The 13,287-nt window shown below is 45.7% G+C and overlaps 1 protein-coding gene across 1 annotated transcript in view; it reads left to right on the top strand.

Moving 5' to 3' along the window:
• The first annotated feature begins 1,435 nt into the window (after positions 1-1,435).
• SMYD2 (SET and MYND domain containing 2) overlaps positions 1,436-13,287 on the top strand; it is a 51,672-nt gene continuing 39,820 nt past the window's right edge. Inside the window, exon 1 of the mRNA XM_007451290.1 lies at positions 1,436-1,765. Coding sequence (XP_007451352.1) covers positions 1,593-1,765 — 173 coding nt within the window. The 5' untranslated portion in view covers positions 1,436-1,592. The remainder of the gene's footprint in view (positions 1,766-13,287) is intronic.

Below are 13,287 nucleotides of genomic sequence, written 5' to 3'. Positions count from 1 at the left end.
TAACACTTAGAGAGCTGTCTTTGTTTACAGAGGGACATTTGGGTTAAGTGCATGGGCCTCAAATTCAGACTGACTGGAGGTTGAAACCAAATTCTGCAACCTAGTTGTGTGGCCTTGGAAATTATTCTGAGTTTTAGTGTCCTAGGGTAATTGTTGTTGGATTGTGAACATGTCACATGCAAAGAACCAGGCCTACATTTTGCCCATCTTTGTATCCCAGTGACTGGCCATAGTGGATGCTCAGTGAATGCTTCTTGAAGTGCCTAAATGGGAAAGTATCCATTATCATTATTTTTTTTTTCAGGTAGGCCAGAGGCTTATTCATTTTAGGAATTTTACTGACGTGTCAAAAATTCTCCTAACCTTATGACATACTCCAAATCACATTTATCTTTCCCTTTGCTAAACCAGTCCTTAACTTACACATGCAACATAATGAGATCAAACTTGAGTTTTAAGTATTAGTGTTTTTTGCTAAATTCTCTCTTCATACATTGAGTCCTTACTGCACGCACATCAATTTCAGCCTTTACACATTCCTCGGTGTAACAGATTATATCCTTCTTTCTCATATCGCATGCAAGTGTATAGGACTTACGTGCTCAGCCCTGTTCTATGAGCTTTGCGTGTCTTAAATCCTCTATGAGACTTATAACCTAACTGACTTTTCTAAGATGACAGTGCGTGGTCAAACCGATTAGAACCACCGCAAATTCTAGTCGTGTGCTCTGGCCACAGCATGGCATCGCCCCGAACAAGTCTAAGTCCCTTGACTGCAAGGTTATCTCCTTCCTTCTCCGCATCGCTGCCTGTATGCAGAGACTGAGCGAGCAAGCCTGACCAGTGCATTTCCTTTTCCGTCTACGTAAGTAACTTCCATCAGAGGGGCAGAGGCAGAGTAGGTTCACAATGAATACTTGAGAGACTGGGAGGTTTGAAGTCTCACAGGGTTTAAACACCTTTAACCTTGGGGAAGCACCCTTTAACCCTCAGCACGTCAAACTTTGCTATTGCGGTTTCTCTTCGGTGTCCCCTGAGGACTCCTTCTAGGGTCCTTGACAAGGACAGAGGAACTGAACTTAAGGTTGAGAAGCATCTTGGCCCCACCCCCGCCCGCGCCTTCAATTAACCAAGCGCGGGTCACGCTACGGGATTCTCCGGGAGGCGTTGGATACCTGACCCCCGGGCGACCCCATCCCGCCCACCGGAAAGCCGGCAGCGTCCAGCGCTCTCCGTGGAGACGCCGCGGAGGCGCAGATGCCTCCCGCCCTCCTTTCAGGAGCCGCCTGGGATGCAGGTCCTGGCAGCTGCCACACCGGAAGCGGCCCCGGGCGCGTGCGGGGCGGCAGCCGAGGGTCCCGCACGCGGGGCGGGGCCGTCGGGCAGGTCCCCCGCCTCCCGGGGGCGCGCGAGGGCCGGGCGGGGCCGCCGTCCCTTCCGGGGAGCGGTGGCTGCCGCCGCGTCCGCCGGGCAGCTTCCCACCCCGCCCCCCCGCGGCTCTGGGTGACGCTTCTCCAATAACAGCTCGCGGGGAGCCGTAGCTGGGGGCTTCGCCGGCGCCGGGGACCCTCCGCGCCAGCCCGGCCGCCGGCATGAGGGCCGAGGGCGACGGCGGTCTGGAGCGCTTCTGCAGCCCCGGCAAGGGCCGGGGGCTGCGGGCCCTGCAGCCCTTCCAGGTGGGGGACTTGCTCTTCTCCTGCCCGGCCTACGCCTACGTGCTCACGGTCAACGAACGGGGCAACCACTGCGAGTTTTGCTTCGCCAGGTAAGGCTGTGCGGGCCGGCGGCGGCGGCGGGCGGGAGCCTGGGGCGCCGCACAGACTGGCGGGCGGACCGCGGCGGGAGGAAGTGCGTGCGGCCCGCGGGGTCCTAGCGCCGGCGTCTCGCGGGGGAGGGGGCGGGCTGCGCCCTTGAACCCCGGACCGGCTGTGCCACGTGCGTTAGGAAAGACCAGCCAAGTTCTCGCCGCATGTCCTGCACGGCATGTTTTCCGACTCGCTCCTGCGGTATGTGCAAACTGGCAAGGTGCAGGGTCCTACCCTCACACGTGGGCTTGGAGCCAGGCTTCCTCCCAGCGCTGGCACGCACTGCCCACTCGGTGCGTTGCCAGCGGGGCCCCAGGTTCGCGCAGCCACAGCCTGTCACCTTTAACTTGTGCTTCCTGCGATGTGTTCTGTGCCCCACAGTCTCTTCTGCCGCAGACTTGCCGTGTTTCCTCCAAGGAACTTAATGACACTTAATATTTCATGTAAAGTACATGGTCCCCCTTCTTTCTTGTCACCCTCTGCACTTGGTATTTGGAGAGAAGCCAGAGGAGTACTGACCACACACCCGTGGTTCAGAGGAGCTGCACTGGTGGGACGTATCTAGCCCTGGTTTAGGATTGGGAAAACATGGCTGCTGGGGGGATGAGGCAAAACGTATGGCTGGAATTGGTATTTAATTGTAGCATATCATGTATGTGTGTATATGTGTATATCTTCACATACACCAACACATAATTATATCTTCAAGCCTTACGATAGTTTCAGACCTGAAAGTCACGTTAGAAATCACGAATGCAACCCTCTTTCCATTTTACAGGGGAGAAAACTAATGCCCAGAGAGGAAGTGCTTTGGGAAATAATATAAGATTATATATAAATAAGGCATTTCACTTGTAAGTTATTAAAACTGACGAATAAGTAACAGCTAACATATTGAGCACTTACTATACATCAAGTCTTACTCAGCACTTCAAGTGGAGTATCTTACCACAGTACTCTTTCCATTTTACAGGGGAGAAAACTAATGCCCAGAGAGGAAGTGTCACTGTGTATTTCTAGTCACACCCATAGTTAACAAAATGAAGTCTGGTGTCTTCAGTTCTGCCCATTTCCTACCTAGTTAAGTGCTCAATAAAATTACTGAGGCAGGAAGCATGGCATTGGAGTTAAGTTTGTACAGGGCCTTCCAGGACCCTGCTTTACTTTCTTTGAACCTCAGTTTCTTCATCTTTGAAGTGGAGATTCCTGGGCTAGATTAAGCCCACCTGAGGTCCTGCGGGTACCTTTGGAATACAGGTCTCAAGTCCAACACACGCTGAAGTACTCAATCTCCGAGACGTGTTCCTCTCATTCCACGGTAAGACAGAGCAAAAGAAGGGACAAAAGCTAAATACTATAGTAGTCTTGTCCAGACTCCCTGCCAGAGCTGTCTTCCGCTTGGGGGGACCTGGAAAGGAACTAGACACAGAATCATGCCGTGGGCAGCTTAAGGGCTGTATGTGATGTGGCTCTTTGAATTGGTGAGCCAAGAGCTAAAGGGTCATGGCACCACTTTGCGACGTTTGAGTGAAGTGAGCATTGGGTTTTCCCAAAGTTAAAAAGGCTGCTGTGTCTGGTCCCTTGATCTTCTGAGCCTTGCTGTGGCTCAGAGTCTGAAGCAGTGTGGGTGTCTGGAGTGGCAGGAGCAAAGCAAGGTCACCCAGCACAGAAGGGGCCTCCCTCCATCAGGGATCCTGGTGATTCCTGGGGTCCAGCGTGGGAGAGAAGACTGCGGTACCAGGCACGTAGTAGGTGCTCAGATGGTAGTTGCCTGACCACTCCTCCAGTGAATTAAAGATCAAATCCAGCTGGGTTCTCAGTGGAGAAGCAGAGCTGAGAGATTCTTCTCTTTTGCTGTGAGCCTCCACACTCTATCTACTACACACACCCCCGACCTTAGAACAGGAAGGTACAGTCAAGGTGCAACTTGGCAAATCACCCTGCCATGTGGGACAGTGTTTGCCTTTGTTTTCCCTTTTTCTGAATGACATTCATCAGTGTCACTGTTGCCTTAGATCCCTCACCAGGGCTACCCCCTCCCTGCATTGGGGTGGGACTGCTGTACCTCCCCCCCGCTTTTCTCTGGCTTAGGTGAACTTCTGTCAACATCCACAGCTCCTTTCCTCTCTTTCCCCAAGGACTCATTTGAAATCAACTGAAATAACACACAAGAAATGATGACATCATGATACCTGTGAAATTAGAGATATATTTGTACTCCACTCTGGTTTCCATTAAATGCGCTTAGTTTGGAATTAGTGGCTAGATCATTCTCATAGATTTAGCACCATTTCCTCTGTAAACTGTCTGTATAGACCGAGGACAAATTATTCTGTCCAGCTGTACTAGAGGAAAGCATATATGCCCCCACGATTCCCCCAGGGGGTAGGAGCAGAATTCTCAAATACTGAAAGATACAGGGCAAAATCCACACTTCCCCTCCCCTCCCATAAAAAGAAAACTACACCTTATCGTTTCTTGTGCCAGAAGTTGAAGGTAAATAACGTTGCTTGAGACAAATGAGCCACTACAGATCTTCCCTATCATATTAATTGTATCAGGGTTTGACTTATTTTGAAGGAAAATGCGTGATTTTTTTCAGGAATAACTATGTTCTATAAGTTGAAAATAATGGGAATTCTCTTAAGTCACAATGGAGTGGGATTCTTACTGTCAGGGCAGTGCAGACAAAAGTTTGTATTTGTATCACATTTACTCAGGGTGACACTTGGGAAGATGTGTATCTTGCCTCAGCTGCTAGAAGGCAGCCCCTAAAAATATAAATGACTTCCAGTTGGGAGCTGTCCTCATCAGATCTCTCAGATGCGTTTTTATGTACACATACACACACACACACACGTTGGCCTGGCCAACATTTTGTGGCACATTTTTTACATTATATTTCACTTGGTATTTGACATCTCTTAACTCTTGCTAGTATTTGTCTCAGAAAGGAAAAAATCTGTAACCCTGGGTTCCATCTGAATATTCATTGTGTGTGCAGTTCCTCAGGAGGGCGGATGTACCCCTCTTGATCTTTCATTCTCTTGACTCATGGGTCATTTAAAGGCAGGAATATTGTCTTTTTTGTCTGTTTGTTCAGCGTATCGGGGCAGAGTAGGAAGGCCCACTTCACCTCCTTGGACTGGAGCTGTTGGAACCTGGTTTCAGGAAATTTATATTCTGTCTGGCTCAGTCAGAGCGGTCGACTTAAATATTAAAATGTTTGCACGATCAAAATACTGTGATTGAGATGGCCTATTTCAGCAGTTATACAGGTGTAATGTCCCCTCGATGTTTTTTCTGTAGCAGCATTCATCTCTTCCCCACTGCCTTACCAAACTGAAGTCATCTTTAGTTGATCTTAAACAGTATTAAGAGATGTGAACCCTTGATCCTGTTCTTAAGGTTCTCTGAAAGAGCCCTGGGCCTGCAGCTGCTCTCAGAAGCGGGATGTCATCCCCAGGGCTGCTGTGATTCTGCTTATTCCGAGAACATTCTCTGAGACTTGGAGAGTCTCTGAGGAGAGGAAATGGCTCCAGATTGTTCTCAAATTATCTTGTTCTCTGAATGAAAAATTGGACACACATGCTCCAATGAAGGCTTCCCTCCATCTTTTTACATGCATTTTTAAGAAATGGGTAGGAAGATTCAAATACACAGACAACAGATTTCCTCTAAAAAATTACGTGAAAGAATATAAAGTTAAGCCATCTGTATAGTAGATAATGAGGTATTGGGTTGCCATTTTCAACATTTCAGTATTTCAAGTTTTTTGTTTATTTAGAGACTACAGAGGAGGGACTTTGGGGCCAGATGGACTGGGTTTGAATTCTGGCTTCATCCCTTCCTGATGGTTTGTCTTGAGGCAAATTATTTAACCTGTCTGAACTCCTGGGTTCCTTTATCTGTAAACTGTGCACATTAACACCCACCTACTGACCTGGCCCTGAGACAGTGAAGTCAAGTGCCTATCACGGCCTGGACACTTCGGGAGCTGTCAGAACTGGCCCCGTGTCTCGCTTGTACGAATGTGTTTGATAAGCTCTCTTGGCTAAATGTTAAATAGTGTGATAACATAGTCTCACTTCAGGGACATTTTTTTATGGTGGTGGCATTGGGGTGGGGAAAACTGGGAAGGAGATACTGTATCTTGTTGGGCAGTGGAGTCATCATTCAGATGGCATGTTGACCCAGAGTTAAAAGTGGCAGTTCTCAACCTCGGGTCCCCCAACATAATAATGGGTGTCTGGAATCAATTTTCAGTATTTTTCGAAACCTGACAGAACTGATATGATTAGCCTACACAGATAAAGCTTTTTGAAAAAAATGAGGCTCGTGTATCTCCAAAGTGCTTAGATACTTTAATACTCTTTTACCGTGGGATTAAACAAATGTTTGAAAAGAGAAATGGAGGAAACCAGAATTTTCCACCTAGCAAGGATACCATGGCTCCTCTCTGCTCTTTGCTTCCAGCATGATTCTTTTAGCTGTGGCAAGGAGCTGTCCTGCAAGACTTCAGATGTGCCGAGTGCCAGAACACACACATTTTTCATACGCAGGAGCATAATTTCTGTTATAGCTTATCAGGGCTCAGTGACCAAGCTGCACATTTGGAAACAATTTGAGATGAAAGAGACAGAACGGCAGCAGGATATCCTGAAGTGAAATTCAAACCCTGGTGAGTTAAAACCACCATCTAACACCTTTCCCTCCCAAAAGCAATTGCACAAAATCCTCTCACAAAAATGTGAAGATCCCATATAAAATGACATTCCTTTAAATCGTGTTGCTCTTTGCAGCTCATAAAGCATTCCAGATACGTTCTTATTTTGATCCTCCCAAGGATAGCTTGTGTAGAGAAGACCATATCCCATTTTATGTAGGAAGTAACTGAGGGCTGGAAATGTTTCCTTGAACTTCACATTTTTGGGGTCAGATATTTATTGAGCACGTCCTAGGGCCAGCCTCTGTGTCCTTCGTGGAGGGAACCATGTCTTCCTATTCTGAGTGTTGTTTTCCTTCCCTGCCCCTTTTGACCTGAGTCTACCGTGTGGTTCACACCTGGACACCAGGACTTAATTCACTTCGGATTTCTCAAGTGAATGCAATTTTTATCGCCTCTCTTCTTTTGCTTCCCCTTCCCCCAAGAGGTAATTCAACAGATTAATGCATTGTTTCTAAAAGTTCAACAAATAAATTGATTCAGCTGTCTTGTATCTTGTGCTGCTTTGGGTTCAGAGATTTTTTATTCCAATGCTTTGGAATTTGCATAAGAGCTACATATATTCTTCTGTATTATCCACTATTACCTGATAAAATGTAAAAAGAAATACAAGGCTTTGGTCCTTTTGTGGGTTTGGGACATTTTTCGGTATGCTCGAGTTATTTAAGACGAGTTTACCATCTTAGTGTTTATAGCTACGTTTAAAGAGTTTGTTTCTGTGCCCTCTGGTAGGACAGCATGAGAGTATAAACCCCCTGTCCTTTTTTTCCCTTAAACATACCCAGTCTTCAGAACTCTACACTGTGCAAGGTTAAATGGGCATGGTTTGGAAACAGAATTCCTGGTGCAGCTGTGCTAAGAGGCCCCAGGATGGTATTCCTGTAGGACAAGCATATGGCACACTATCTGTCAGAAGATTCTTTAAAAGATCCTCAGAAATGTCTTAAATTTCTTTGGGAAGATCCAGGGCTCAGGGCTGTAGTTTGGCAGCAGCTGGTCTTCAGGAGAACTCAGAATGGGTGAGAACCTGGGACAGTGACGTTGTCTGTTATAGAATTTGAAATAGAAAAATGCAAAGAAAGTTTCTACTTGATTTTGGTGTTTGAGACGTACCTCTTTTGCCTGAGGTTTATTATCCCCTTTCTTTTTATTGTCAATATAAAGAAAACATGAAATAATTACAATTTTAAGCCACTTTATTTCTGCTTCCCAAGGAGGCAATCAATAATTACAAATATCCCTTATGTAATTGGAGTCATCAGTAATAACTGAGGTCACTCCCACCATACACACACCTTGTTTTCTGAACGTCAGATGTGGAGTAATCACATTTCTCAGTTCAAGGCGTGCTTTCATCTGATCTGCATAAGGACAATTTGACTGAAATGAATTTCTCCTCTGTCATGGATTCTGCATTCCTATTTCCTGTTCTCTCACAGACAGCCCCTCTCTGGGTTTGCCTATTTGTCTTTGCACCTGTGAGTATATATGTCCTGATCACCTCCAGGGAACTAGACAGACATGGAACAGGCCACCCTGATTGTACTTGACCAGATGCAGACTTTGCGCCGTCCTTTGGTCAGCCTGGCGGCTAGGTGGTTTCTGGAGCAGTCCTCTTGCCCTGGAGAAGGGCGGCTCTGGCACTAGAGGTCTCTCAGTCCCCTCTCAAGGGATTCGCAATATCAGCCTCTGTACACCACCATCACTCTCCCACTCACATCCCCAACCCTTGCATCTCTGGATTTCTAGCAAATCTGTGGTAGTTTAGGGGTGCAGCCCTCCAGCGGGGAATTGACTGAAGTAACTGCCTTTTCAGGGGCTGAACCCATGACCTTGGCCTCATTAGCACAGGCGCTCTAACCATCCACAAAGCCACACACCTCACTTTGTGTAACTTCTGCTGACTCTGTTCCTACCACCCTCGGAGGCCTCCTTTTCAATTGCAAAGGCGTTCACACCAACACAATAGAACAGAAGGAAACCAGATCTCTTCTAGACTTCTCTGAAGGCCAGAAATATGCAATTTAGCAGGAAAATAATACCAAAACGGCTTGAGGGTTCAGGAAACAACTTATCTATCTCGTCCATGCACTTGCTGAGAATCCAGCTGTGTGTCTCAGATTTTTCTTCAATCAAAAATTTAAAAATACTATGGAACTCCCCGTGCCAATTTATTAACATAAAATCTAGGGACAAAGTGGAAGGTTTCAGGTGACTGAGTGGAAATATGGCATGTACGTTATTAACACGGATTGGGTTTGCTTTTTAAAGAAGGAGAATCCGTAAGTGCTTATCTTTGGCAAGTTTATAGTCCCTAGAAACCAAAATAAACGCTCGCTGTGATAGCTGAGCCACTGGCGTGTATCAGCAAGTACACTATGATGAACAAGGTGTCTCAGAGCCCCGGGAATCTGCAGTCACCGTGGGGGAGAGGAAAAATAAGGGCGACTCGCTTACCAAGAAGCGAATTTCACACTGAGGCCTGAAGACATAGGCGTATCCTGGGGGGAGAGGTGGAAAGAAACTGGCTGACCAGCAAGATGCAGTTTTTCATCTGAGTCAAATAAAATCTCAAGGATTTTATATCCAGGCACTTGAAAGGAGTTATGTTGCCATCTGTGGCAAAATGAAAAGATCTTGGACAGGAGGAGCTTTTTCTCTTCAGTCTGTGAGGACCAGGAAAGGCTCTTCAAGGGATATGGGCCCTGGGCTCACATCTTGTTGATTTTCCTCACCACAGCAATGTTTGTACAGGAAACACCCTTGTGCAGTCGGAAAAATCTCTTATCTGTCAATTGCACAAATCTGTAGCAGAGTGATGATTGCTGTTCACGGTGATAGCTTCACATGTTCTTGAAAGCTCAACAGTAAGAGACATTTAATTATGAGCAGATGGTAAACTCCCTGAGAGCAGGGATTCTGTTTTTAATGTATTCAGCAAATATTTATATTTATTGAGCCCTCGCTGAGTTCTGAATCCCTAGGAAACAACTGTGCAGAAAAGGAACACCCTCCCTCCACAGAGCTTATATTCCAGTAGGTTTTATTCATCTTTATAAACCCGTTGTCGACTGAAGAAAAGCACAACATGAGAGTTGTGAGTTAAGTTTTATTTGGGGCAAAATGAGGACTGTAGCCCGGGACACAGCCTCTCAGAGAGCTCTGAGGAACTGCTCTTAGCAGGTGGGGTGTGACGAGGTCAGTGTATATGCGATTTTGGTGAAGGGGCGTACATGCAGTCAAGCACACATTTTGGCAGAGGCTTCCTGCCGGTCTCAGGAAGGTTGCTGCTAGTCACGACGAGCAGATGTCTCTGTTAATCATTTCAGTGCTTTTCTGGATATGAGAAGGTGTCAGAAATTGGGCTCATAAAATCTTCTGAAAATTTCTAACTCTGAAGCCCTGTTCTGCCAGTTCTTTCCAGAGCACAGAGCACCTCGTTCCTGATCTCCACCCTGAACTCCTTTTGGGGCTGTCGAAGGTCAACGACCGCAGTGGCTAGTGACCTCATCCTTGTAGAGGCAGATGGCAAGTGCCAGTTTTTAGTTGACACTGTAGTGCATTGAACTTTGTCATTTTAGCAGATTTTTTTGTTAAAGGCATAAGGTTTTGGGTTGAGTGTTTTTCTTTTATGGAACACTGATAAAGTATGTCATAAAGAAAGCTCTTAACAAAGAAGTTTAACCACACACGCTGGTTCATGACTTATGCAAACTAAGGGAGGGCTTTGATCAGATAATAGTTTGGCCTAATAAAATTGTGGCATCCCTGCATTGTGTTAAAATAGCAGCACTTTGGGTAGACATTTTTTAGAAGTTGATGAAATTTAGTCTACTCATACACCTGAATAAATATTTCTAAATACTGCTTAAAAAAAAAAAACCTTTAGGGTTTTTTTCACCTTAAAAACTTTCAGGCTCCCAAAGTAGTAGAGATTTAGAAACAGTCTACTTATTTCACTCAATATTTAATTGATTTCGGCACATGTTCAGGCCTTTCAAGGCACCTACCTGCTGAATATTTTCTAGGCACAGAGGGGGAAAGCAGCCCACTGCCACCTTCTCTTTCTGTGCGTCTTCAGAGAGTGGCCCTGGTAGAACTCCACTGTAGGGTCAGCGCTGCCTGCTGGCACGCTCCCAGGGCTGGGCATCTGGGGTGATGTTTGGGTCCACCTTGCTCTGCAGTGTTAGTTTCATTTCAGCAGCTCCAAACTGCTTATAGTGGTACATAGACACACACACACACACTCGCATGTCCTTGCACCCATAGCACCTTGTGCATACTTCCTTCATACACTCGTTCCTTGACTCAGGAACCAGGTCTTACTCAACTTTGTAGCCTAGCACTTAGCCTGAGGCCTGGCACCCCATAACCTCAGTAAATATTTATTAAATGAATAGTCTCATTTCTGCAACTTATTTTACTAGCGGTTCTTTGGACAGGCCTCATCACCTATCTATATATGTACATCGTGTACCAATATATATACAGCTCTGCTTGTTCTTGGAAATGAATCCTTATAAATAACCACAGAACCCTTCATTGATCCCTGTTTTCTTCAGGACAAAATCTTGACTGCTCAAGTCCTCCGTATTCAGTGCTCTTCCCACCCTGTCTAGCATTATCCCTCTCTACTTTTTCATTTAAACCCTAAACAAAATCTGAATGGTCTTTTCAGTACCCCAGAAAGGTGCTGTGTCACTCCTCATTCTTCCCAATGTCCACTTGAACCAGGAATGCTCCTCTGTGCATTATTCCCCTACTTAACCCTCTAACTTCTTCCCTGGTAGGGCCTTCTACTCTAAGTCTGTTCATCCTGAACAGAGACCCAGCTCAAACTGCATCTCTTTTTTTTTTCTTTTTCTGGCCGCACCATGAGGCTCGCGGGATCTTAGTTCACTGACCAGGGATTGAACATGGGCCACAGCAGTGAAAACGCCAAGTCGTAACCGCTGGACCGCAGGGAACTCCCCACATTGCATCTCTTTTTATGAAGCTTTCTCTTCAGTACTTCAGCCCACAATCTCTTCATTTTATTTAGTTAGTACTTTACGTTTATTTGACAGGACTTTACTATTTACTATTTATTTGTATCTGTCCAAACGATATATAAGTTGGAGTTATCAAGGTCCAGTCCAAAATCGGGGTAATTCACCTAAGTAAATTGACAATTCGATTTTTTATTGTTTGACTGTAGGAAAATGGAATGAAGAGGATGAGAGTGTCACCTCTTAAAATGCTTCTGTAACCAATTAAGGTGCACTTTCTTGCAAGATTTAGAGCAGGTCACATGTTTCTTGGGCCAGGAGTTAATACTCATGTTTGGCTGCAGATGGCCTGACCATATTCTGGAACTCAGGTTTATTATTAGGTTATAAAGGTATTTTTACATATGGGCTCTTTCTACTCTGTGGCCAGAATGTTGAAGTGAGGGGTATTGTTAGGAACATTTTAAGCTTTTAAATAGTTCCATTTGTATGACTTTGATTTTGTCCTTTTCCTTGATATTTAATCACCTAGGTGTTGTAGAACTTAGGGCAACAGCAGTCATAGGAGAATCTAGTATTGTGTTCGTTACAAAGTACTGTTGATAACATCTGTCATTTATTGTCCCATTGGAAGAAATGGTGGCTGTTGCTATTGGCAGTTCCTATATGAGAGAACTCATTGGTTGTTTCTTTCCTTTTTCTTTTCTTCTTTAAATTGCATATTTATTTTTTCAGCTTTAAAAAAACTGTGGTAAAATATACATAAAACTTAAGCATTTTTAATGCTTTACAATCAGTGGTATTAAGTAAATTTGTGTAACCGTCACCACTATCCATGTCCAGAGTGTTTTCATCACCCCAGACAGAAATTTTCTATCCTCTAAACATAACTATCCATCACCCCAACCCGAGGGGCCGCTCTGAGAAGGGTTGCTCTGGAGGGAAGCCCCTCCTCAGGGCCCTGCCTTTCCCCAGGACCCGGTTGGTGCCCCACTCAGCTGGCACCTGCCAGACACAACACCAAAACGCAGCCCCCAGCGGCAGCCTCCTCCCTAGCATTTTCTCAGACTTAAAGCCAAGAACAAATTAAGCAATTATGTGCTTCTTTCACCTCCTCTCTCAATACTGCACCTTGAGAATGAAAAAGTGAGGTGGACAGTTACATGTGATGTAGCATCCTTGATGGGATCCTGACCCAGAAGAAACACATGGGGGAAAAACTAAGAAACTCTGAACAAACTATGTACTCTGGTTAATAATGTATCAATATCATTTCATCAGTTGTAGCAAATGTACAACTAATGTAAGATGTTAACAATAAAGGAAATTGTGTGTGTGTGTGGGTGTGTGTGTACATGGGGGGCTGTAATGAGGGCACTCCATACTCTTTTCAGTAAATCTAAAACTGATTGATTGCTTGCCACGTTGCAGGGCGCACGGGATCTTCATTCCCGACCAGGGATCAAACCTGTGCCCCCTGCAGTGGAAGCTCGGAGTCTTAATCACTGGACTGCCGGGGAAGTCCCTAAAACTGTGTTTTTGTTTTTGTTTTTTTTCTTAATATAGTCTGTTAACAAAGAAAGTGAGGCAGGTCTGTTTTGATGATCTCGTGTGTCAGAGAGCCCCTCCTTTTGAGGGCCAGACATCCTAACGGGCGGTGGGTGGCTTAGGTTCTGGGGAAAAGGATCCCAACGTGGCCATGCCTAGACTGCCCAGGGGCAGGCCCTGCCCTGTATGGTGAAACTCACAACTCTGGGCCTGTGGTTCC

This window comes from Lipotes vexillifer, unplaced genomic scaffold (genome assembly GCF_000442215.2).
Source record: "Lipotes vexillifer unplaced genomic scaffold, Lipotes_vexillifer_v1.1 scaffold570, whole genome shotgun sequence".
Taxonomy (NCBI): domain Eukaryota; kingdom Metazoa; phylum Chordata; class Mammalia; order Artiodactyla; family Lipotidae; genus Lipotes; species Lipotes vexillifer.
This window is presented reverse-complemented; position numbering and strand designations above follow the sequence as displayed.